The 26,454-nt window shown below is 45.2% G+C and overlaps 1 protein-coding gene across 1 annotated transcript in view; it reads right to left on the reverse strand.

The window, feature by feature from the left end:
- Positions 1–16,999: 16,999 nt before the first annotated feature.
- LOC139418957 (threonylcarbamoyladenosine tRNA methylthiotransferase-like) overlaps positions 17,000–26,454 on the reverse strand; it is a 291,223-nt gene continuing 281,768 nt past the window's right edge. Inside the window, exon 6 of the mRNA XM_071168755.1 lies at positions 17,000–17,734. Coding sequence (XP_071024856.1) covers positions 17,573–17,734 — 162 coding nt within the window. The 3' untranslated portion in view covers positions 17,000–17,572. The remainder of the gene's footprint in view (positions 17,735–26,454) is intronic.

Below are 26,454 nucleotides of genomic sequence, written 5' to 3' on the forward strand. Positions count from 1 at the left end.
ATTTTTGTTGTTTTTCACTTTATATTTTCACTTTGTATGTTGTCTACCTCACTTGCTTTGGCAATGTTAACACATGTTTCCCATGCCAATAAAGCCCTTGAATTGAATTGAATTGAATTGAATTGAATTGAATTGAGAGAGAGAGAGAGAGAGAGACAGAGAGAGGGAGAACCTTCCAGCCTGTGGTTGAAGAGCTGACGTCCCAGCAGAAGGTGTCTCTACTGTAGAATGCATTATTCCTATACTCATTGTTCCTGGTCTAGCTTCTCCTCTCCAGTTGAATAGTGTGCTGTGACATTTCAGAACCTGTTGGGACTCTTCATCTGAAGTATCCTGATTGGTGCTAAAGACACATTACCTCTACACGGTCTCTGTCTAATGGCTCTCCTCAGAACCTGTTCTATAACAGCCTCCTCCCTCTACTGTTTTAACAGCCTCCTCCCTCTACTGTTCTAACAGCCTCCTCTTCTGTTTTAACAGCCTCCTCTTCTGTTTTAACAGCCTCCTCCCTCTACTGTTCTAACAGCCTCCTCCCTCTACTGTTCTAACAGCCTCCTCTACTGTTCTAACAGCCTCCTCCCTTTACTGTTCTAACAGCCTCCTCCCTCTACTGTTCTACCAGCCTCCTCCCTCTACTGTTTTAACAGCCTCCTCCCTCTACTGTTCTAACAGCCTCCTCTTCTGTTTTAACAGCCTCCTCTTCTGTTTTAACAGCCTCCTCCCTCTACTGTTCTAACAGCCTCCTCCCTCTACTGTTCTAACAGCCTCCTCTACTGTTCTAACAGCCTCCTCCCTTTACTGTTCTAACAGCCTCCTCCCTCTACTGTTCTACCAGCCTCCTCCCTCTACTGTTTTAACAGCCTCCTCCCTCTACTGTTCTAACAGCCTCCTCCCTCTACTGTTCTAACAGCCTCCTCTACTGTTCTAACAGCCTCCTCCCTCTACTGTTCTAACAGCCTCCTCCCTCTACTGTTCTACCAGCCTCCTCCCTCTACTGTTCTAACAGCCTCCTCCCTCTACTGTTCTAACAGCCTCCTCTTCAGTTCAGAGAGGAAGGTGAGATAGCTGGATACTAGACAGAGAGGAAGGTGAGATAGCTGGAGGCTAGACAGAGAGGAAGGTGAGATAACTGGAGGATAGACAGAGAGGAAGGTGAGATAGCTGGAGGCTAGACAGAGAGGAAGGTGAGATAGCTAGAGGCTAGACAGAGAGGAAGGTGAGATAGCTGGAGGCTAGACAGAGAGGAAGGTGAGATAACTGGAGGCTAGACAGAGAGGAAGGTGAGATAGCTGGAGGCTAGACAGAGATGAAGGTGAGATATCTGGAGGCTAGACAGAGATGAAGGTGAGATATCTGGAGGCTAGTCAGAGAGGAAGGTGAGATAGCTGGAGGCTAGACAGAGAGGAAGGTGAGATAGCTGGAGTCTGGAGACAGACATTGCTGCTGTACCAGTGAATGGCATCTGAGACCTGCTACCACAAAGTCAATTAAGCAATAAGCCACGAGGGGGTGTGGAATATGGCCAATATGTTCTTAGTTAAAATTGGTTACAAATGCCATTAAGAAAGTAGAACAAAATGTTTTGTCATACCCATGGTATACGGTCTGATATACCACAGTTGTCAGCAAATCAGCATTCAGGGCTCGAACCACCCAGTTTATAATTTAGAATAAACCATTTCTCCTTCGCTCTGCCAGTGACAACTCCCCAGCCCTACCAGGGGGCCTCTGTGTTCTCAGAACAGAGAGCCCGTTGTCTCATTAGCTGGCTCAAAGATGATGTTGTGGCATCGTGAGAGACAGAGAGGAGGGACGGTGGGGCCTTGATTAGCAGCCTATACCGTTATGTGAATGAATATCAAACCTAATATCTGTTCTTCAGGAAACACATTTAGCTAAAGGAGAACGGCTCAACAGCAAATGACTTGTTTGTGCCTTGAATGCTCCTTGGAAGTTGTGACTCAAGCAACTGACATCCCATCATGCTTAGGGTCATGTATACAAATGCTGGGCAGGCCATTATTTTGGCTACCATGGTTACGCCCCCCCCTCCCCCATAGGATGACGATGCCCCCATCCGCAGGGCACGAGTGGTCACTGAACGGTTTGCCGAGCAGGATGACAACGAGGTAAGTCACATGCCGTGGCCGTGTCAGTCCCCACATCTCAACCCAGTTCAACACGTATTGACCATTCAGGAGCGGAGCCTGAGACGCCGTTTTCCACCGCCATCAACAAAACAACAAATTATGGAATTTCTCGTGGAAGAATGGCGTCACCTCCCTCCTATAGAGTTCCAGACACTTCGAGACCTTGAAGTTCTGACATGTTTTTTGTCACCGTGAGTTAGTCACATATAACTAAATATTTTGTCTTGCTCATTCACCCTCTGAATAAAAAACAGACACAATCCATGTCTCAACTGTCTCAAAAGGCTTAAAATTCCTTCTTTAACCCGTCTCCTCCCCTTCATCTACACCAGTGTTTTCCAAACTCGGTCCTCGGGACCCCAAAGGGTACACATTTTTTATTTTGCCCTGACACAGCTGATTCAAAACATGTTTTTTTTATTTAGTCCGTTAAGAACAAATTCTTATTTACAATGACGGCTAGTGTAGGCTACCAGCCGTCCCTACACTCTAACCGCTTAGTAACCCTGCCGTCCCTACACTCTAACCGCTTAGTAACCCTGTCGTCCCTACACTCTAACCACTAGGTGACCTGCCGTCCCTACACTCTAACCACTAGGCTACCTGCCGTCCCTACACTCTAACAACTAGGCGACCTGCCGTCCCTACACTCTAACCACTAGGCTACCTGCCGTCCCTACACTCTAACCACTAGGCTACCTGCCGTCCCTACACTCTAACCACTAGGCTACCTGCCGTCCCTACACTCTAACAACTAGGCGACCTGCCGTCCCTACACTCTAACCACTAGGCTACCTGCCGTCCCTACACTCTAACCACTAGGCGACCTGCCGCCCCTACACTCTAACCACTAGGCTACCTGCCGTCCCTCTACTCTAACAACTAGGCGACCTGCCGTCCCTACACTCTAACCACTAGACTACCTGCCGCCCCTACACTCTAACCACTAGGCGACCTTCCGTCCCTACACTCTAACCACTAGACTACCTGCCGCCCCTACACTCTAACCACTAGGCTACCTGCCGCCCCTACACTCTAACCACTAGGCTACCTGCCGTCCCTACACTCTAACCACTAGGTGACCTGCCGTCCCTACACTCTAACAACTAGACTACCTGCCGTCCCTACACTCTAACCACTAGGCGACCTTCCGTCCCTACACTCTAACCACTAGGTGACCTGCCGTCCCTACACTCTAACCACTAGGCGACCTGCCGTCCCTACACTCTAACCACTAGACTACCTGCCGTCCCTACACTCTAACCACTAGGCGACCTGCCGTCCCTACACTCTAACCACTAGGTGACCTGCCGTCCCTACACTCTAACCACTAGGTGACCTGCCGTCCCTACACTCTAACCACTAGACTACCTGCCGTCCCTACACTCTAACCACTTGGCAACCCTGCCGTCCCTACACTCTAACCACTAGACTACCTGCCGTCCCTACACTCTAACCACTAGGCTACCTGCCTGCCCCTACACTCTAACCACTAGGCTACCTGCCGTCCCTACACTCTAACCACTAGGCTACCTGCCTGCCCCTACACTCTAACCACTAGGCTACCTGCCGTCCCTACACTCTAACCACTTGGCAACCTGCCGTCCCTACACTCTAACCACTAGACTACCTGCCGTCCCTACACTCTAACCCCTAGGTGACCTGCTGTCCCTAAACTCTAACCACTTGGCAACCCTGCACCACTTGGGTAAGACTGATCTACACTGATTAAAGTGTATTTAACAAGTGGCATCAATAAGGGATCATATCTTTCACCTGGATTCACCTGGTCAGTCTGTACCATGGAAAGAGCAGGTGTTCGTAATGTTTTGTACACTCAGTGTATATTTCAAATGAGAATACACACATTCCTACACGTGTGCCTAAACATTACATGTATCATATACTCAATCATCATCATCAACGTCAATAGCCATTCATGTTTTCACATCATTCTCTACTGCTACAACTGGTTCCTCTAAACAGGCCCTGATATCCTGTCTCAGCATCCATGTTCTGTAAATACCAACTGCTTCCTCTAAACAGGCCCTGATATCCTGTCTCAGCATCCGTGTTCTGTAAACACCAACTGCTTCCTCTAAGCAGGCCCTGATATCCTGTCTCAGCATCCGTGTTCTGTAAATACCAACTGTTTTCCTAAACAGGCCCTGATATCCTGTCTCAGCATCTATGTTCTGTAAATACCAACTGGTTCCTCTAAACAGGCCCTGATATCCTGTCTCAGCATCCGTGTTCTGTAAATACCAACTGCTTTCTCTAAACAGGCCCTGATATCCTGTCTCAGCATCCGTGTTCTGTAAATACCAACTGCTTTCTCTAAACAGGCCCTGATATCCTGTCTCAGCATCCGTGTTCTGTAAACACCAACTGCTTTCTCTAAACAGGCCCTGATATCCTGTCTCAGCACCTGTTCAGAGTGAATCTCACAACATCAGTCAGACACACACTGTGTTTCACACTATCCGTGTCCTTGGGTTGGCTTTGAACAGGAGGAACACACACACACACACACAACCCAATGAATCAGGCATGCTGCTCGCCCGCTGTGCAAACGCTGCCAAGTCATCAGATTATTGGAGGCGTTGAAAGATCCTTCCTCCGTTATAGCGTTGTGTGGAGAGCTCCTTTCACTGGCCTCTCTGTCAGTTAGACCTCAGGGTGTGTACGTCATAATAAACAACGGTCTGTATTTCAGCGCAATGTTCAATTATTGCCTCGTTGCCTCGGTGACGCACGCAGTCAAACCAATGGTTTGTTTGACAGCGGCGTTGCTTCTCTTGACTCCAGGCAGACGCCTTCTCTGTTTGAAGAGACACTCTGAGTGTGTAAAAAATTAGAACGACAAAACTAAAACATTTTTTATTCCAGTATGCTAATATGTATTTCATCACCTAACGCTTCAATTAAAACATTTAAAAAACATCTTGCTGTTTGCTTTTAAATATTATAGGATAGCTAAAAGTGTACTTACAGAGTAATGACAAATTAACAAACATTATCCTTTAAGAACGTCAGGAAATGTCACAAACACAGCAGTGAAACACTAAAACACCACAGTATTCAGCACTTAAACACCACAGTATTCAGCACTAAAACACCACAGTGTTCAGCACTAAAACACCACAGTATTCAGCACTAAAACACCACAGTGTTCAGCACTAAAACACCACAGTATTCAGCACTAAAACACCACAGTGTTCAGCACTAAAACACCACAGTATTCAGCACTAAAACACCACAGTGTTCAACACTAAAACACCACAGTGTTCAGCACTAAAACACCACAGTATTCAGCACTAAAACACCACAGTGTTCAGCACTAAAACACCACAGTATTCAGCACTAAAACACCACAGTGTTCAGCACTAAAACACCACAGTATTCAGCACTAAAACACCACAGTGTTCAACACTAAAACACCACAGTGTTCAGCACTAAAACACCACAGTATTCAGCACTAAAACACCACAGTATTCAGCACTAAAACACCACAGTATTCAGGACTAAAACACTAAAACACCACAGTATTCAGGACTAAAACACTAAAACGCCACAGTATTCAGCACTAAAACACCACAGTATTCAGCACTAAAACACCACAGTATTCAACACTAAAACACCACAGTATTCAACACTAAAACACCACAGTATTCAGCACTAAAACACCACAGTATTCAGCACTAAAACACCACAGTGTTCAGCACTAAAACACCACAGTGTTCAGCACTAAAACACCACAGTATTCAGCACTAAAACACCACAGTATTCAGCACTAAAACACCACAGTATTCAGCACTAAAACACCACAGTATTCAACACTAAAACACCACAGTATTCAGCACTAAAACACCACAGTATTCAGCACTAAAACACCACAGTATTCAACACTAAAACACCACAGTATTCAGCACTAAAACACCACAGTATTCAGCACTAAAACACCACAGTATTCAGGACTAAAACACCACAGTATTCAACACTAAAACACCACAGTATTCAGCACTAAAACACCACAGTATTCAGCACTAAAACACCACAGTATTCAGCACTAAAACACCACAGTATTCGGCACTAAAACACCACAGTATTCAGGACTAAAACACAAAAACACCACAGTATTCAGGACTAAAACACTAAAACACCACAGTATTCAGCACTAAAACACCACAGTATTCAACACTAAAACACCACAGTATTCAACACTAAAACACCACAGTATTCAGCACTAAAACACCACAGTATTCAGCACTAAAACACCACAGTATTCAGCACTAAAACACCACAGTATTCAGCACTAAAACACTCCACACCACAGTATTCAACACTAAAACACCACAGTATTCAACACTAAAACACCACAGTATTCAACACTAAAACACCACAGTATTCAGCACTAAAACACCACAGTATTCAGCACTAAAACACCACAGTGTTCAGCACTAAAACACCACAGTGTTCAGCACTAAAACACCACAGTATTCAGCACTAAACACCACAGTATTCAGCACTAAAACTCCACAGTATTCAGCACTAAAACACCACAGTATTCAACACTAAAACACCACAGTATTCAGCACTAAAACACCACAGTATTCAGCACTAAAACACCACAGTATTCAACACTAAAACACCACAGTATTCAGCACTAAAACACCACAGTATTCAGCACTAAAACACTCCACACCACAGTAGTCAGCACTAAAACACTCCAGTATTCAGCACTAAAACACCACAGTATTCAGCACTAAAACACCACAGTATTCAGCACTAAAATACCACAGTATTCAACACTAAAACACCACAGTATTCAGCACTAAAACACCACAGTATTCAGCACTAAAACACCACAGTATTCAGCACTAAAACACCACAGTATTCGGCACTAAAACACCACAGTATTCAGCACTAAAACACCACAGTATTCAGCACTAAAACACTCCACACCACAGTATTCAGCACTAAAACACCACAGTATTAAGCACTAAAACACCACAGTATTCAGCACTAAAACACTCCACACCACAGTATTCAGCACTAAAACACTCCACACCACAGTATTCAGCACTAAAACACCACAGTATTCAGCACTAAAACACCACAGTATTCAGCACTAAAACACCACAGTATTCAGCACTAAAATACCACAGTATTCAACACTAAAACACCACAGTATTCAGCACTAAAACACCACAGTATTCAGCACTAAAACACCACAGTATTCAGCACTAAAACACCACAGTATTCGGCACTAAAACACCACAGTATTCAGGACTAAAACACAAAAACACCACAGTATTCAGGACTAAAACACTAAAACACCACAGTATTCAGCACTAAAACACCACAGTATTCAACACTAAAACACCACAGTATTCAGCACTAAAACACCACAGTATTCAGCACTAAAACACCACAGTATTCAGCACTAAAACACCACAGTATTAAGCACTAAAACACTCCACACCACAGTATTCAGCACTAAAACACCACAGTATTCAGCACTAAAACACCACAGTATTCAGCACTAAAACACTCCACACCACAGTATTCAGCACTAAAACACTCCACACCACAGTATTCAGCACTAAAACACCACAGTATTCAGCACTAAAACACCACAGTATTCAGCACTAAAACACCACAGTATTCAGCACTAAAACACTCCACACCACAGTGTTGTCAGCGCTGTAGGCATCTCACAAGAACAATGAGTTCCAGCGACAGGATGAGAGGCTGCTGTCCCACTGCTCTGTACTAGAAAGGAAGAGGTATTTCCAGCGTCGTATCACATCACCTCATTGCCCAGTTAGTGTAATGTGATGAAAAAGCATTAGATAATAATTGATTGTAATAGGGAAGTGAGCATCACATGGTGAGATGAGGGAACACGCTGGTTTGGGCCCTAATGGCACCCTAATTCCCTATACCGTGCACTCCCCAACGGGCTCTGGTTAATAGTAGTGCACCACATAGGGAATAGGGTCTCATTTGGGATGCCGGGGCAGATGTAAACGTGGGCCAGATCCTCATCTCAGCTCCTCTCTCTGTGAATCACGTCTCTGTTGGAGCCACAATGCCCCTCACTGTGAACATCAATAGCCTCAAATGAACCAAATGAAGTTTCACCAAGCAGAAATTGTCATTTTAATTTCAGTAATGAAAGGATCTTGTTGAGTCCAGATGCACTTAAAGCATATAAAGATGTACTATAAATGAACGGCCCAGTTAACAGAACTGTGAGAGTTCCAGAGGATCGGACGGAAACTCACATTACATTCTAATTCAGTGAATCCTCTCTTTATGGATTCAATGCACAAATATGAGCTCTCCTTCCTTCCTTCCTTCCTTCCTTCCTTCCTTCCTTCCTTGCTCTCTTGCTCTCTTTCACTCTTTCTTTATCTCTACCCTCTCTCCCTTCCTTCCTTCCTTCCTTCCTTCCTTCCTTCCTTCCTTCCTTCCTTCCTCTCTTCCTCTCTTGCTCTCTTTCACTCTTTCTTTATCTCTACCCTCTCTCCCTCCCTCCCTTCCTTCCTTCCTTCCTTCCTTCCTTCCTTGCTCTCTTTCACTCTTTCTTTATCTCTACCCTTCCTTCCTTCCTTCCTTCCTTCCTTCCTTCCTTCCTTCCTTCCTCTCTTGCTCTCTTGCTCTCTTTCACTCTTTCACTCTTTCTTTATCTCTACCCTCTCTCCCTCCCTTCCTTCCTTCCTTCCTTCCTTCCTTCCTTCCTTCCTTCCTTCCTTCCTTCCTTCCTTCCTTCCTTCCTTCCTTCCTTCCTCTCTTGCTCTCTTCCTCTCTTGCTCTCTTTCACTCTTTCTTTATCTCTACCCTCTCTCTCTCCCTCCCTTCCTTCCTTCCTTCCTCTCTTTCTTTCTTTCTTTCCTTCCCTCTTTCTTTCTTTATCTCTACCCTTCTCCTTCCTATCTCTACCCATTGATGTCTCTGTGTTTACAGTGCTCTACACACCATAGTGCCTGTTCCAAGGGAAATGACTTGGCAAACACATCCGTAGTAAACAATAAACTCAATGCAGGGCTTTGAGGGGTGCGCTGTGTCCTTGAGTTGGGTGGCCCTCGAGTCTGGCTGTCTGACTCTATGTCTCTAAGTTGTGTGGCCCTCGAGTCTGGCTGTCTGACTCTATGTCTCTAAGTTGTGTGGCCCTTGTGGCTGGCTGGCTTCATGACTCTGTCGGTGTTATCTAACCCACACACACACACTCCTCCGTTGTTGCAATGCACCCTGGGATTTCACAACAACCCATTGTGAGAAAGATTGCTTCTATTGAGTGTGTTGGTCACTTGCCAGACGAGCCAGTGTTTGGGCTTATGCCTTTGACTGAATCAACTGAGGGTAATTCAAAGTCATATGTGGACCTAAGTCAACATTTGTGCCAGTCAACAACAGTCATCTTAACAGCCCTCTAATGTGCTTGTGGAGACGGAGAACTTCAATGCTGTGGGAGGAACCTCAGATGTCATTAACCACTTTGGAAATGAAATCTGCAGGATGGATGTCTCTCTTGGTATGACTATTGTCTTCAAGCTGTTATTAAGATGGATTTCTCTATTTTACCATCAATTAACCTAACAATTAACTTTACAATTAACTTTACAATGAACTGTCTAATTGCATTAACAAGCGAGAAGACTGGTTTGTTGTTGTGCTTTAAACATTAAAGCTGGACTATACACTTCCTACATTAGTTTTTGGACTTAGAAATGAACGATCAATACCTATTGATTCTTGAATAATATACTAATAATAACTTAGGTGAATCACATCTCTGTTGGAGCAACAATTCCCACAATGCCCTCACTGTGAACTGTCGTATTTTATTTCACCTTTATTTAACCAGGTAGGCTAGTTGAGAACAAGTTCTCATGTACAGCCAGGCTCTGAAGAGATCAGATCCCGTCTCGTTAACACCCAGGAACACGTCTCTAAAGGTGACGTACAAACTTCCACGTCTCCACCTAAATGATTGCAGGCGATGGCCAGAGTCTTGAACCTTGATTGTCAATTACTCCCTTGCTGATATTCTGATATGGGTTTGGCATATAATCGTTAAGTTGACGGGTGCAATCCATGCTGTCTCGTGGCGTTTATCGAGAGGCTGTCAATTAAAGCAGAAACATCCACACACTTCTGGCTGCGTTTAGACAGGGAGCCCAATTCTGATCTTTTTTTTCTTCAGTAATTGGTCTTTTGACCAATCAGATCAGCTCTGAAAAAGATCTGACGTGAAAAGATATGATTTGATTGGTCAAAAGACCAATTAGTGGAAACAAACATCCGAATTGGGCCGTCTGAGATACCCATACAGTCAGTTTTGGGTAACAAGGACATGGCAATAAAAATATCCAAAAGACAAAATCAGGGGATTAATTTCTCTCTTAAGACACGGGTTTAGGGTAGCAAAGGACAAACTGCTGAGCTGGCCCGCACACGACCCTGAAAATTCAGGAGAGCAGATTTAAACAGGTGACGCAAAATAGGCATTTTTTGCGTCACCTGTTTGTACACCTGTTTATACACCTGTTTGTACACCTGTTTATACACCTGTTTATACACCTGTTTGTACACCTGTTTATACACCTGTTTATACACCTGTTTATACACCTGTTTATACACCTGTTTGTACACCTGTTTGTACACCTGTTTATACACCTGTTTATACACCTGTTTATACACCTGTTTGTACACCTGTTTGTACACCTGTTTATACACCTGTTTATACACCTGTTTGTACACCTGTTTGTACACCTATTTGTACACCTGTTGGAACACCTGTTTGTACACCTGTTTGTACACCTGTTTATACACCTGTTGGAACACCTGTTTATACACCTGTTTGTACACCTGTTTGTACACCTGTTTGTACACCTGTTTATACACCTGTTGGAACACCTGTTTATACACCTGTTTGTACACCTGTTTGTACACCTGTTTATACACCTGTTTGTACACCTGTTTATACACCTGTTTGTACACCTGTTTGTACACCTGTTGGAACACCTGTTTGTACACCTGTTTGTACACCTGTTTGTACACCTGTTTATACACCTGTTTGTACACCTGTTTATACACCTGTTTGTACACCTGTTTGTACACCTGTTGGAACACCTGTTTGTACACCTGTTTATACACCTGTTTGTACACCTGTTTATACACCTGTTTGTACACCTGTTTGTACACCTGTTGGAACACCTCTTTGTACACCTGTTTATACACTTGTTGGAACACCTGTTTGTACACCTGTTTGTACACCTGTTGGAACACCTGTTTGTACACCTGTTGGAACACCTGTTTGAACACCTGTTTATACACCTGTTTGTACACCTGTTTATACACCTGTTTGTAGTCTTGTTTATACACCTGTTTGTACACCTGTTTGTACACCTGTTTGAACACCTGTTTGTACACCTGTTTGTACACCTGTTTGTACACCTGTTTGTACACCTGTTTGAACACCTGTTTGAACACCTGTTTGTACACCTGTTTGTACACCTGTTTATACACCTGTTTATACACCTGTTTGTACACCTGTTTGTACACCTATTTGTACACCTGTTGGAACACCTGTTTGTACACCTGTTTGTACACCTGTTTATACACCTGTTGGAACACCTGTTTGTACACCTGTTTATACACCTGTTTATACACCTGTTTATACACCTGTTTGTACACCTGTTTGTACACCTATTTGTACACCTGTTGGAACACCTGTTTGTACACCTGTTTGTACACCTGTTTGTACACCTATAAGGCATCTAGAGAACTTCCAGGGACCTAAGTAAAAAAACAAACATGGCTTGGATAAAAATATATATCTTTTTTTACAGGTACCTTACAGGTTCACCGCTACTTTTAAAGTAAATAAAAGTGATTGACCTTCAGGCACCTCAGAAATTGATCCACGTATTCACTACAACTAGGAGAGTATATATATATATATATAAAAAAAAGATTTCCAATCTTTACTTGGGTATTCTATATCCTCAAAGAAACACGTCAAACTACATTAAACAGAAATGTGAGGAGGAAGGTAACGTTGAAATAACTGATGAAACGCGGTTGAACATATTAGAGACTCAACAAAGCTACACCAACTCAAGGACTTGTGGGGGAGAGAGAGGATTCTGTTGGAAGAACGTTATACGTTTCATTCATAAGACCTAAACTGAAATCAAAACAGACTGGTTCCCAAAAACCCTTGTTGGATGAGAACGCGGGCTATCAAGGGCGGATCACACGCCCATCTTTTGGTCCTGCCTTCGCAAAATTGAAACTTACAGGGGAGAAATAAGATCTAACATTGGGAAACTAATGGTGTTTTGACATTGGGTGAAAATACCTGATAACTCACCCAATAGAGAAAAGCACCAGTTAAAGTCAGTAAAAAACCTATCACAAGGAGGTGTCTACAAAAAAAGACCCTCCCACCGTGACACATCGGATGGACATGGTTAAAGAAACACATTGTATGGAGCGTATAAACCCTTGGCTTTAAGAATTCACGAGGAGAGAAGCCAGAAACACTGGAGAAAAACGGGTTTCGTCCTTGAAAAATGATCGAATTCAAAAGTCACCACATCTACCATTACTACAGAGGACTGGGAGTCACCACATCTACCATTACTACAGAGGACTGGGAGTCACCACATCTACCATTACTACAGAGGGCTGGGGGTCACCACATCTACCATTACTACAGAGGACTGGGAGTCACCACATCTACCATTACTACAGAGGACTGGGAGTCACCACATCTACCATTACTACAGAGGACTGGGAGTCACCACATCTACCATTACTACAGAGGACTGGGAGTCACCACATCTACCATTACTACAGAGGACTGGGAGTCACCACATCTACCATTACTACAGAGGACTGGGAGTCACCACATCTACCATTACTACAGAGGACTGGGAGTCACCACATCTACCATTACTACAGAGGACTGGGGGTCACCACATCTACCATTACTACAGAGGACTGGGGGTCACCACATCTACCATTACTACAGAGGACTGGGAGTCACCACATCTACCATTACTACAGAGGACTGGGAGTCACCACATCTACCATTACTACAGAGGACTGGGAGTCACCACATCTACCATTACTACAGAGGACTGGGGGTCACCACATCTACCATTACTACAGAGGACTGGGAGTCACCACATCTACCATTACTACAGAGGACTGGGAGTCACCACATCTACCATTACTACAGAGGACTGGGAGTCACCACATCTACCATTACTACAGAGGACTGGGAGTCACCACATCTACCATTACTACAGAGGACTGGGAGTCACCACATCAACCATTACTACAGAAGACTGGGGGTCACCACATCTACCATTACTACAGAGGACTGGGGGTCACCACATCTACCATTACTACAGAGGACTGGGGGTCACCACATCTACCATTACTACAGAGGACTGGGGGTCACCACATCTACCATTACTACAGAGGACTGGGGGTCACCACATCTACCATTACTACAGAGGGCTGGGGGTCACCACATCTACCATTACTACAGAGGACTGGGGGTCAACACATCTACCATCACTACAGAGGGCTGGGGGTCACCACATCTACCATTACTACAGAGGACTGGGGGTCACCACATCTACCATTACTACAGAGGGCTGGGGGTCACCACATCTACCATTACTACAGAGGACTGGGGGTCACCACATCTACCATTACTACAGAGGGCTGGGAGTCACCACATCTACCATTACTACAGAGGACTGGGGGTCACCACATCTACCATTACTACAGAGGGCTGGGGGTCACCACATCTACCATTACTACAGAGGGCTGGGGGTCACCACATCTACCATTACTACAGAGGACTGGGAGTCACCACATCTACCATTACTACAGAGGGCTGGGGGTCACCACATCTACCATTACTACAGAGGACTGGGGGTCACCACATCTACCATTACTACAGAGGACTGGGGGTCACCACATCTACCATTACTACAGAGGACTGGGGGTCACCACATCTACCATTACTACAGAGGGCTGGGGGTCACCACATCTACCATTACTACAGAGGGCTGGGGGTCACCACATCTACCATTACTACAGAGGACTGGGAGTCACCACATCTACCATTACTACAGAGGGCTGGGGGTCACCACATCTACCATTACTACAGAGGACTGGGGGTCACCACATCTACCATTACTACAGAGGACTGGGGGTCACCACATCTACCATTACTACAGAGGACTGGGGGTCACCACATCTACCATTACTACAGAGGGCTGGGGGTCACCACATCTACCATTACTACAGAGGGCTGGGGGTCACCACATCTACCATTACTACAGAGGACTGGGAGTCACCACATCTACCATTACTACAGAGGGCTGGGGGTCACCACATCTACCATTACTACAGAGGACTGGGGGTCACCACATCTACCATTACTACAGAGGACTGGGGGTCACCACATCTACCATTACTACAGAGGACTGGGGGTCACCACATCTACCATTACTACAGAGGGCTGGGGGTCAACACATCTACCATTACTACAGAGGGCTGGGGGTCACCACATCTACCATTACTACAGAGGACTGTCACCACATCTACCATTACTACAGAGGACTGGGGGTCACCACATCTACCATTACTATAGAGGGCTGGGGGTCACCACATCTACCATTACTACAGAGGGCTGGGGTCACCACATCTACCATTACTACAGAGGGCTGGGGGTTCACAAATGCTCTCCATCCAACCTCACTTAGCTCGAGCTGTTTTGCAAGGAGGAATGGGAAAAAATGTCAGTCTCTCGATGTGCAAAACTGATAGAGACATACCCCAAGCGACTTACAGCTGTAATCGCAGCAAAAGGTGGCGCTACAAAGTATTAACTTAAGGGGGCTGAATAATTTTGCACGCCCAATTTTTCAGTTTTTGATTTGTTAAAAAAGTTTGAAATATCCAATAAATGTCGTTCCACTTCATGATTGTGTCCCACTTGTTGTTGATTCTTCACAAAAAAATACAGTTTTATATCTTTATGTTTGAAGCCTGAAATGTGGTAAAAGGTCGCAAAGTTCAAGGGGGCCGAATACTTTCGCAAGGCACTGTATATACAGGCTGACAGAGGTACATGTTGAACATAGACTCAGATATATACAGGCTGACAGACATGTTGAACATAGACTCAGATATACCCTAACGCTCAAAAGTTTGGGGTCAGTTAGAAATGTCCTTGTTTTTGAAAGAAAAGCACATTTTTTTTGTCCATTAAAGTTACATAATTACAGTGTAGACATTGTTAATGTTTTAAATTACTATTTTAGCTGGAAAAGGCTGATTTTTTATGGAATATCTACATAGGCGTACAGAGGCCCATTATCAGCAACCATCACTCCTGTGTTCCAATGGCACGTTGTGTTAGCTAATCCAAGTTTATCATTTTAAAAGGCTAATTGATCATTAGAAAACCATTTTGCCGTTATGTTAGCACAGCTGAAAACTCTAGTTCTGATTAAAGAAGCCTTCCTTAGACTAGTTGAGTATCTGGAGCATTAGCATTTGTGGGTTCGATTACAGGCTCAAAATGGCCAGAAACAAATACCTTTCTTCTGAAACTCGTCAGTCTATTCCTGTTCTGAGAAATGAAGGCTATTCCATGTGAGAAGTTGCCAAGAAACTGAAGATCTCGTACTACGCTGTGTACTACTCCCTTCACAGAACAGCGCAAACTGGTTCTAATCAGAATAGAAAGAGGAGTGGGAGGCCCCGGTGCACAACTGAGCAAGAGGACAAGTACATTAGAGAGTCTAGTTTGAGAAACAGACGCCTCACAAGTCCTCAACTGGCAGCTTCATTAAATAGTACCAGCAAAAACACCAGTCTCAACGTCAACAGCGAAGAGGCGACTCCGGGATGCTGCCCTTCTAGGCAGAGTTCCTCTGTCCAGTCTCAATGTCAACAGTGAAGAGGTGACTCCGGGATGCTGCCCTTCTAGGCAGAGTTCCTCTGTCCAGTCTCAACGTCAACAGTGAAGAGGAGACTCCGGGATGCTGCCCTTCTAGGCAGAGTTGCAAAGAAAAAGCCAGACAGACAGAGAGCATGGAGTTGTGGTTTATTAAGGTTAGCTTTACACTGCAAACAAAGATGAGAAAACACTGTCAAGTCTGTGTCCCAAATTACACTCTATTCTCTATATAGTGCACCACCTTCCGCCAGACACCCCCCCCCCCCCCCCCCATAGGGTCCTGGTGAAAAGTAGTGCACTACTACCCTATAGGGTAGTAACCTAACCTAACCTAACCCTAACCCTAACCCTATAGGATCCTGGTGAAAAGTAGTGCACTACTACCCTATAGGATCCTGGTGAAAAGTAGTGCACTATAAAGGGAATAGGGTGCCATTTGAGAGGCAGACAGGGATCTAGGCCAGACAGGGATCTAGGCCAGACAGGGATCTAGGCCAGACAGGGATCTAGGCCAGACAGGGATCTAGGCCAGACAGGGATCTAGGCCAGACAATAAGTCCCCTGGGATAGGAGATGATCCACTGCTGAGATGTACATGAATAGAATCCAAACAACATGCAGTTTCACACCGTAACATCACAGCATCCCAAATAGCACCCTGTTCTCTAACTACTTCATACCAGGGCACAAAGGGGTCTCCGTCTACTCAGTAGTAGACTGACGTTCAAATGGAAAACCATAAAAGCAGAAATACAGATAGAGAAACATGAGAGAAAAAACAACAACAAATGTTTTGGTAAACAATCACAATGTGGTTTGACAGTACGACAGACACAGAGAGGGCTTTTACTGTGATGTAAATTCATTACCAAAAATATACCTGTTCCTCTGTGTCTGTTTCATTGTTGGTAAAAATAAATAATTTTAATTAAAGATATCCACCATCTTAAACCAGAGTATCACACAACGTGTCTTTAACCTGTCCTCTCCTTATCTCCTGTCCTTGTTTCCTACCCTCGTCTCCTCTTCCTAACTCTCACATGCAGCTCCAGAATCCATCAGTCTTTGTCCAAGACTGGGAAGTTTTTTTACCCATATAAAGCTAAACTAGGACCCATCCAAAACCCATTTCAACCAAACCTATAGGCCAAATAAACATGTCAAACTCTTTCAAATACTCGAGCTAGGCTTGATTTAGTTTGCCCAGTACAAAGTACTTGGAAATCATTTCCATATTTATTTGATCCAGGTCCCTTATTCATAAAGAGTCTCGGTGTATGAATGCTGATCTAGGATCAGTTTTGCCTTGTAGAATATAAGGATGATTGTAAAAGAGGGGGCCCTGATGTTGGATCAGCACTCCTCCTCCGAGACGCTCTATGAATACAGGCCCAGGTCCATATCTTCCAGCTCCTCGGTCTCAGTGGAGTTTCTCCCACATGAAGACCACTAGGATAGCCACCACAGCCAGGCCGATAGACAGCAGCTTCAGCCCCTCTCTGTCCAGGCTCCAGGGGCTCCAGGATACAGTTAGCACGCCTGAGGAGGGGACGGACCCATTCTGCTGGAGGGACAGCTGCTCCTGTTGAGAGACAGCAGAGAGTTAGCCGAGGTTACATTATAGAGAACTGTAGAGGAAGTGAGTTATCATCTGTTGTGAGCTACGGGGACACTCAATATGGCTGCCAGTCCACTCAATATGGCTGTCAGTCCACTCAATATGGCTGCCAGTCCGCTCAATATGGCTGCCAGTCCGCTCAATATGGCTGCCAGTCCGCTCAATATGGCTGCCAGTCCACTCAATATGGCTGCCAGTCCACTCAATATGGCTGCCAGTCCACTCAATATGGCTGCCAGTCCGCTCAATATGGCTGTCAGTCCGCTCAATATGGCTGCCAGTCCGCTCAATATGGCTGCCAGTCCGCTCAATATGGCTGCCAGTCCGCTCAATATGGCTGCCAGTCCACTCAATATGGCTCCCAGTCCACTCAATATGGCTGCCAGTCCACTCAATATGGCTGCCAGTCCACTCAATATGGCTGCCAGTCCACTCATTATGACATCATTGATTTGCCCATTCAAGGGATTCTATTTATACATGTTTAACTCTCGGAACTTCAGACAGTTGAGAAGAGACTTTTCTCCTTCCTGTCATTCATCTGAACCTGTAGATAGAGACTTTTCTCCTTCCTGTCATTCATCTGAACCTGTAGATAGAGACTTTTCTCCTTCCTGTCATTCCTCTGAACCTGTGGATAGAGACTTTTCTCCTTCCTGTCATTCATCTGAACCTGTAGATAGAGACTTTTCTCCTTCCTGTCATTCCTCTGAACCTGTAGATAGAGACTTTTCTGCTTCCTGTTATTCATCTGAACCTGTAGATAGAGACTTTTCTCCTTCCTGTTATTCATCTGAACCTGTAGATAGAGACTTTTCTCCTTCCTGTCATTCATCTGAACCTGTAGATAGACTTTTCTCCTTCCTGTCATATATCTGAACCTGTAGATAGAGACTTTTCTCCTTCCTGTCATTCATCTGAACCTGTAGATAGACTTTTCTCCTTCCTGTCATTCATCTGAACCTGTAGATAGACTTTTCTCCTTCCTGTCATTCATCTGAACCTGTAGATAGAGACTTTTCTCCTTCCTGTCATTCATCTGAACCTGTAGATAGAGACTTTTCTCCTTCCTGTCATTCATCTGAACCTGTAGATAGAGACTTTTCTCCTTCCTGTCATTCATCTGAACCTGTAGATAGAGACTTTTCTCCTTCCTGTCATTCATCTGAACCTGTAGTTATCCTGCTCCCAAATGGAACACTATTCCCTAGTGTGTTTATACTAGACTGAACACTGAACTCATTCAGTCAGGTTTCAGTACAGTAGGCTCATGGACATGTCCCATTGTCCTCTGTGACACAGTGAGACCCTGATGAAGACTAGTGGACATGACCCATTGTCCTCTCTGACACAGTGAGACCCTGATGAAAACTAGTGGACATGACCCATTGTCCTCTCTGACACAGTGAGACCCTGATGAAAACTAGTGGACATGACCCATTGTCCTCTCTGACACAGTGAGACCCTGATGAAAACTAGTGGACATGACCCATTGTCCTCTCTGACACAGTGAGACCCTGATGAAGACTAGTGGACATGACCCATTGTCCTCTCTGACACAGTGAGACCCTGATGAAAACTAGTGGACATGACCCATTGTCCTCTCTGACACAGTGAGACCCTGATGAAAACTAGTGGACATGACCCATTGTCCTCTCTGACACAGTGAGACCCTGATGAAAACTAGTGGACATGACCCATTGTCCTCTCTGACACAGTGAGACCCTGATGAAGACTAGTGGACATGACCCATTGTCCTCTCTGACACAGTGAGACCCTGATGAAGGCTAGTGGACATGACCCATTGTCCTCTCTGACACAGTGAGACCCTGATTGAAGGCTACAACACCTTGGTTATTTATCTAGAATCTCTGACCATATAACTCTCCCAGAACCCACTGTAAAGTCCAGGTTGTAATACAACCTTGTGGCCACAGATAATATGACCCAGACTCTCAGGATCAAATGGCCATTATTGGGGGTCCAGTCCAGTTCAGTCTGTCCTAATGTGACGGTGCATTAAGGACTCATATATAATGAAGATGGTAATAGAGATATATCCCACTAGACAAGGACAGAAGAGAGAGACAGGCCTATCATATCATTATTTAGAGGAGGGAGAGAGAGAGGGAGGGAGGGAGGGGGAAGGGAGAGAGAGAGGGGAGAGAGAAAGGAGAGAGAGAGAGGGGGAAGCGAGAGCGAGGGGGGAGAGAGAGAGGGGAGAGAAGAGAGAGACCGGCCTATCATGTCATCATTTAGAGGAGGGAAGGAGGGAGGGAGGGGAGAGAGAGGGGGGGGGAGAGGGGAGAGAGAGAGAGGGGGAGAAGAGAGAGAGAGGGGAAGAAGAAGAGACAGACAGGCCTATCATATCATAATTTATAGGAGGGAGGGAGGGAGGGAGGGAGGGAGGGAGGGAGGGAGGGAGGGGAGAGAGAAAGGAGAGAGAGAGAGGGGGGGAGGAGAGAAGAGAGAGACAGGCCTATCATGTCATCATTTAGAGGAGGGAGGGAGGGAGGGAGGGAGGGAGGGAGGGAGGAGAGAAGGGAGAGAGAGAGGGAGGTGGGAGGGAGGGAGAGAGGGGAGAGAGGGGGGAGAGGGGGAGAGAAGAGAGAGAGAGAGAGGGGGAGGAGAAGAGACAGACAGGCCTATCATATCATCATTTAGAGGAGGGAGGGAGGGAGGGAGGGAGGGAGGGAGGGAAACAGCCAATCTTATGATCATTTATGGGGTAGACGGTGAATGATTGAGCAGCCATGAAATACATGAAATATGGAGGATCAATCTGAATGACCATTTTATGATTTTGATATTTCAATTCCACCGGATGGCGGTCATTGAAATGTAAATTCCCCCTCTGCTGCAGTATATTATATATAGATACACTGCATTACCAAAAGTATGTGGACACCTGCTCGTCTAACACCTCATTCCAAAACCATGGTCATTAATACAGAATTGTTCTTCATTTTGTTGCTATAACAGCCTCCTCTCTTCTGGGAAGGTTTTCCACTAGATGTTGGAACATTGCTGTGGGGATTTGCTTCCATTCAGCCACAAGAGCATTAGTGATGTCGGTCACTGAAGTTGGGCGATTAGGCCTGGCTCACAGTCGTCGTTCCAATTCATCCCAAAGGTGTTCGATGGGGTTGAGGTCAGGGCTCTGTGCAGGCCAGTTAAGTTCTTCCACACTGATCTCAACAAACAACATTTCTGTATGGACGTCACTTTGTGCACGGGGGCATTGTCATGCTGAAACAGGAAAGGGCCTTCCCCAAACTGTTGCCACACAAAATCGTCTAGAAAGTCATTGCATGCTGTAGCATTAAGATTTCCCTTCACTGGAACTAAGGGGCCCGAACCATGAAAAACAGCCCCCAAAAATTATTACTCATCCACCAAACTTTACAGTTGCCACTATGCATTGGGGCAGGTAGCGTTCTCCTGTTATCCGTCAAACCCAGATTTGTCAGTCGGACTGCCAGATGGTGAAGTGTGATTCATTACTCCAGAGAACGCGTTTCCACTGCCCCAGAGTCCAATGGAGGCGAGCTTTACACCACTCCAGCCGACGCTTGGCATTTCACCTGGTGATGTTAAGCTTGTGTGCAGCTGCTCGGCCACGGAAACCCATTTCATGAAGCTCCCGACTGAACAGTTCTTGTGCTGACGTTACTTCCAGAGGCAGTTTGCAACCGAGGACAGAAGATTTTTTTACTCACTTCAGCACTCGGCGGTCCCGTTCTGCGAGCTTGTGCGGCCTACCACTTCACGGCTGAGCCGTTGTTGCTCCTAGACGTTTCCACTTCACAGTAACAGAGCTTACAGTTGACCGGGGGGAAGCTCTAACAGGGCAGACATTTGACGAACTGACTTGTTGTCGAGGCGACATCCTATGACGGTGCCATGTTGAAAGTCACTGAGTTCTTTTGTAAGGCCCATTCCTACAGCCAATGTTTGTCTATGGAGATTGCATGTGCTGTGTGCTCGATTTTTATACACCTGTCAGTAACAGGGCGTGGTTGAAATGGCTGAAATCCACTAATTTCAAGGGGTGTCCACATACTTATAAAAAAATTATATATATAGTGTAGATTAGATCGATCTACTTCAGAAGATGTGCTTTGCGAGAAGATTTGAGATATATATGTTTTATATAATGGTTTGTATTACCTACACATTACCGACTGGGCTTCTAAGAAATTCAGCCAGTACTGGCAACTATCAATTTCCAGTCCATTTCTCCAGGTGGCGAATTAGAGAAATAGAGAAGCGACTGTTCAGTCGGTATCAGCTTGACACCCGTCTAGATCATTAAAGAGCATTATTACTGGGTGAGATACTGTACCACATATCCCTTCAAGCACGCTTTCAACCCCTACACAGACCTGTCTGAAGGCTGTGTGTGTCAGGGATGGATGTGAATGAGTAGCAGGGAAGCAAGCCTCTCTTCTGTAATCCAACCTCATCTCTGATGGACTTTCAAGATTTTGTGATTTTCTGACTCTCCTCTCTCTACTGACTTCTCAAACTTCTGTCCCTGGTGTGCCTGCTCTTTCATAACTAACTATATATATATCTATATCTGGAAACACGGTAATTGATAGAGCTCAGAGGCTCTTCTGAGAGAGACAATGTGTGTGCACACCCCCCCCCCCCCCCCAGACCCTTCCTATCCCCTACGTGTCTTGATCACAGGAGGAATCTGTCCAGAAGGGAACACTGTCTTGATCACAGGAGGACTTTGTCCAGAAGGGAACACTGTCTCAATCACAGGAGGAATCTGTCCAGGAGGGCACACTGTCTCGCTCACGGGAGGAATCTGTCCAGAAGGGGACACTGTCTTGATCACAGGAGGACTCTGTCCAGAATGGAACACTGTCTCAATCACAGGAGGAATCTGTCCAGGAGGGAACACTGTCTCGATCACAGGAGGAATCTGTCCGGGAGGGAACACTGTGCCTGAACTATGAGAGTAACAGCGGTGTACTGCCATTTTCCACCTTCCCTCTGTGATGAGAGGAGTGAAGAGAGAGACAATGACTCTGCTAAGATGGGATGGCCTGAGATAATGGTGGCGGTAGAGTGAATGTCCTAACTCATACACTGGGATAATGGCGGTATAGCGAATGTACTAACTCATACACTGGGATAATGGTGGTAGAGTGATTGTCCTAACTCATACACTGGGATAATGGTGGTGGTAGAGTGAATGTCCTAACTCATACACTGGGATAATGGTGGTGGTAGAGTGAATGTCCTAACTCATACACTGGGATAATGGTGGTGGTAGAGTGATTGTCCTAACTCATACACTGGGATAATGGCGGTGGTAGAGTGAATGTCCTAACTCATACACTGGGATAATGGTGGTGGTAGAGTGAATGTCCTAACTCATACACTGGGATAATGGTGGTGGTAGAGTGAATGTCCTAACTCATACACTGGGATAATGGTGGTGGTAGAGTGATTGTCCTAACTCATACACTGGGATAATGGCGGTGGTAGAGTGAATGTCCTAACTCATACACTGGGATAATGGTGGTGGTAGAGTGAATGTCCTAACTCATACACTGGGATAATGGTGGTGGTAGAGTGATTGTCCTAACTCATACACTGGGATAATGGTGGTGGTAGAGTGAATGTCCTAACTCATACACTGGGATAATGGTGGTGGTAGAGTGAATGTCCTAACTCATACACTGGGATAATGGTGGTGGTAGAGTGATTGTCCTAACTCATACACTGGGATAATGGCGGTGGTAGAGTGAATGTCCTAACTCATACACTGGGATAATGGTGGTGGTAGAGTGAATGTCCTAACTCATACACTGGGATAATGGTGGTGGTAGAGTGAATGTCCTAACTCATACACTGGGATAATGGTGGTGGTAGAGTGAATGTCCTAACTCACACACTGGGATAATGGTGGTGGTAGAGTGAATGTCCTAACTCATACACTGGGATAATGGTAGTGGTAGAGTGAATGTCCTAACTCATACACTGGGATAATGGTAGTGGTAGAGTGAATGTCCTAACTCATACACTGGGATAATGGTGGCGGTAGAGTGAATGTCCTAACTCATACACTGGGATAATGGCGGTATAGTGATTGTCCTAACTCACACACTGGGATAATGGTGGTGGTAGAGTGAATGTCCTAACTCATACACTGGGATAATGGTGGTGGTAGAGTGAATGTCCTAACTCATACACTGGGATAATGGTGGTGGTAGAGTGATTGTCCTAACTCATACACTGGGATAATGGTGGCGGTAGAGTGAATGTCCTAACTCATACACTGGGATAATGGTGGCGGTGGAGTGAATGTCCTAACTAATACACTGGGATAATGGTGGTGGTAGAGTGATTGTCCTAACTCATACACTGGGATAATGGTGGCGGTGGAGTGAATGTCCTAACTAATACACTGGGATAATGGTGGTGGTAGAGTGATTGTCCTAACTCATACACTGGGATAATGGTGGCGGTAGAGTGAATGTCCTAACTCATACACTGGGATAATGGTGGCGGTGGAGTGAATGTCCTAACTCATACACTGGGATAATGGTGATGGTAGAGTGAATGTCCTAACTCATACATGTCTGCTGTGTTTACACATAACACCTACTGCTTTCAACCAAAGACACAGAGCTGCTGAGTGTTCATGACTTCACACCATGTACAGTGTGAGTGAGAAGTGTGTGGGCTTGAGTTAAAAAGACTGCTAACTCAGTTACTTCCCACACATAGTTTTACCTCAGGGACAATATCCACCACTCTGTCTCTAACCTGTTTTTACCTCAGGAACAATATCCACCACTCTGTCTTTAACCTGTTTTACCTCAGGGACAATGTCCACCACTCTGTCTCTAACCTGTTTAACCTCAGGGACAATATCCACCACTCTGTCTCTAACCTGTTTTTACCTCAGGGACAATATCCACCACTCTGTCTCTAACCTGTTTTTACCTCAGGGACAATATCCACCACTCTGTCTCTAACCTGTTTAACCTCAGGGACAATATCCACCACTCTGTCTCTAACCTGTTTTACCTCAGGGACAATATCCACCACTCTGTCTCTAATCTGTTTTACCTCAGGGACAATATCCACCACTCTGTCTCTAACCTGTTTTTACCTCAGGGACAATATCTACCACTCTGTCTCTAACCTGTTTTTACCTCAGGGACAATATCCACCACTCTGTCTCTAATCTGTTTTACCTCAGGGACAATATCCCCCACTCTGTCTCTAACCTGTTTTACCTCAGGGACAATATCCACCACTCTGTCTCTAACCTGTTTTTACCTCAGGGACAATATCCCCCACTCTGTCTCTAACCTGTTTTACCTCAGAGACAATATCCACCACTCTGTCTCTAACCTGTTTTACCTCAGGGACAATATCCACCACTCTGTCTCTAATCTGTTTTACCTCAGGGACAATATCCACCACTCTGTCTCTAACCTGTTTTTACCTCAGGGACAATATCTACCACTCTGTCTCTAACCTGTTTTTACCTCAGGGACAATATCCACCACTCTGTCTCTAATCTGTTTTACCTCAGGGACAATATCCCCCACTCTGTCTCTAACCTGTTTTACCTCAGGGACAATATCCACCACTCTGTCTCTAACCTGTTTTTACCTCAGGGACAATATCCCCCACTCTGTCTCTAACCTGTTTTACCTCAGAGACAATATCCACCACTCTGTCTCTAACCTGTTTTTACCTCAGGGACAATATCCACCACTATGTCTCTAACCTGTTTTTACCTCAGGGACAATATCCACCACTCTGTCTCTAACCTGTTTTACCTCAGGGACAATATCCACCACTCTGTCTCTAACCTGTTTTTACCTCAGGGACAATATCCCCCACTCTGTCTCTAACCTGTTTTACCTCAGAGACAATATCCACCACTCTGTCTCTAACCTGTTTTTACCTCAGGGACAATATCCACCACTCTGTCTCTAACCTGTTTTACCTCAGGGACAATATCCACCACTATGTCTCTAACCTGTTTTTACCTCAGGGACAATATCCACCACTCTGTCTCTAACCTGTTTTTACCTCTGGGACAATATCCACCACTCTGTCTCTAACCTGTTTTACCTCAGGGACAATATCCACCACTCTGTCTCTAACCTGTTTTACCTCAGGGACAATATCCACCACTCTGTCTCTAACCTGTTTTACCTCAGGGACAATATCCCCCACTCTGTCTCTAACCTGTTTTTACCTCAGGGACAATATCCACCACTCTGTCTCTAACCTGTTTTTACCTCAGGGACAATATCCACCACTCTGTCTCTAACCTGTTTTTACCTCAGGGACAATATCCACCACTCTGTCTCTAACCTGTTTTTACCTCAGGGACAATATCCACCACTCTGTCTCTAACCTGTTTAACCTCAGGGACAATATCCACCACTCTGTCTCTAACCTGTTTTACCTCAGGGACAATATCCACCACTCTGTCTCTAACCTGTTTAACCTCAGGGACAATATCCACCACTCTGTCTCTAACCTGTTTAACCTCAGGGACAATATCCACCACTCTGTCTCTAACCTGTTTTACCTCAGGGACAATATCCACCACTCTGTCTCTAACCTGTTTTTACCTCAGGGACAATATCCCCCACTCTGTCTCTAACCTGTTTTACCTCAGAGACAATATCCAC

The sequence above is a fragment of the Oncorhynchus clarkii genome, chromosome 2 (genome assembly GCF_045791955.1).
Source record: "Oncorhynchus clarkii lewisi isolate Uvic-CL-2024 chromosome 2, UVic_Ocla_1.0, whole genome shotgun sequence".
Taxonomy (NCBI): domain Eukaryota; kingdom Metazoa; phylum Chordata; class Actinopteri; order Salmoniformes; family Salmonidae; genus Oncorhynchus; species Oncorhynchus clarkii.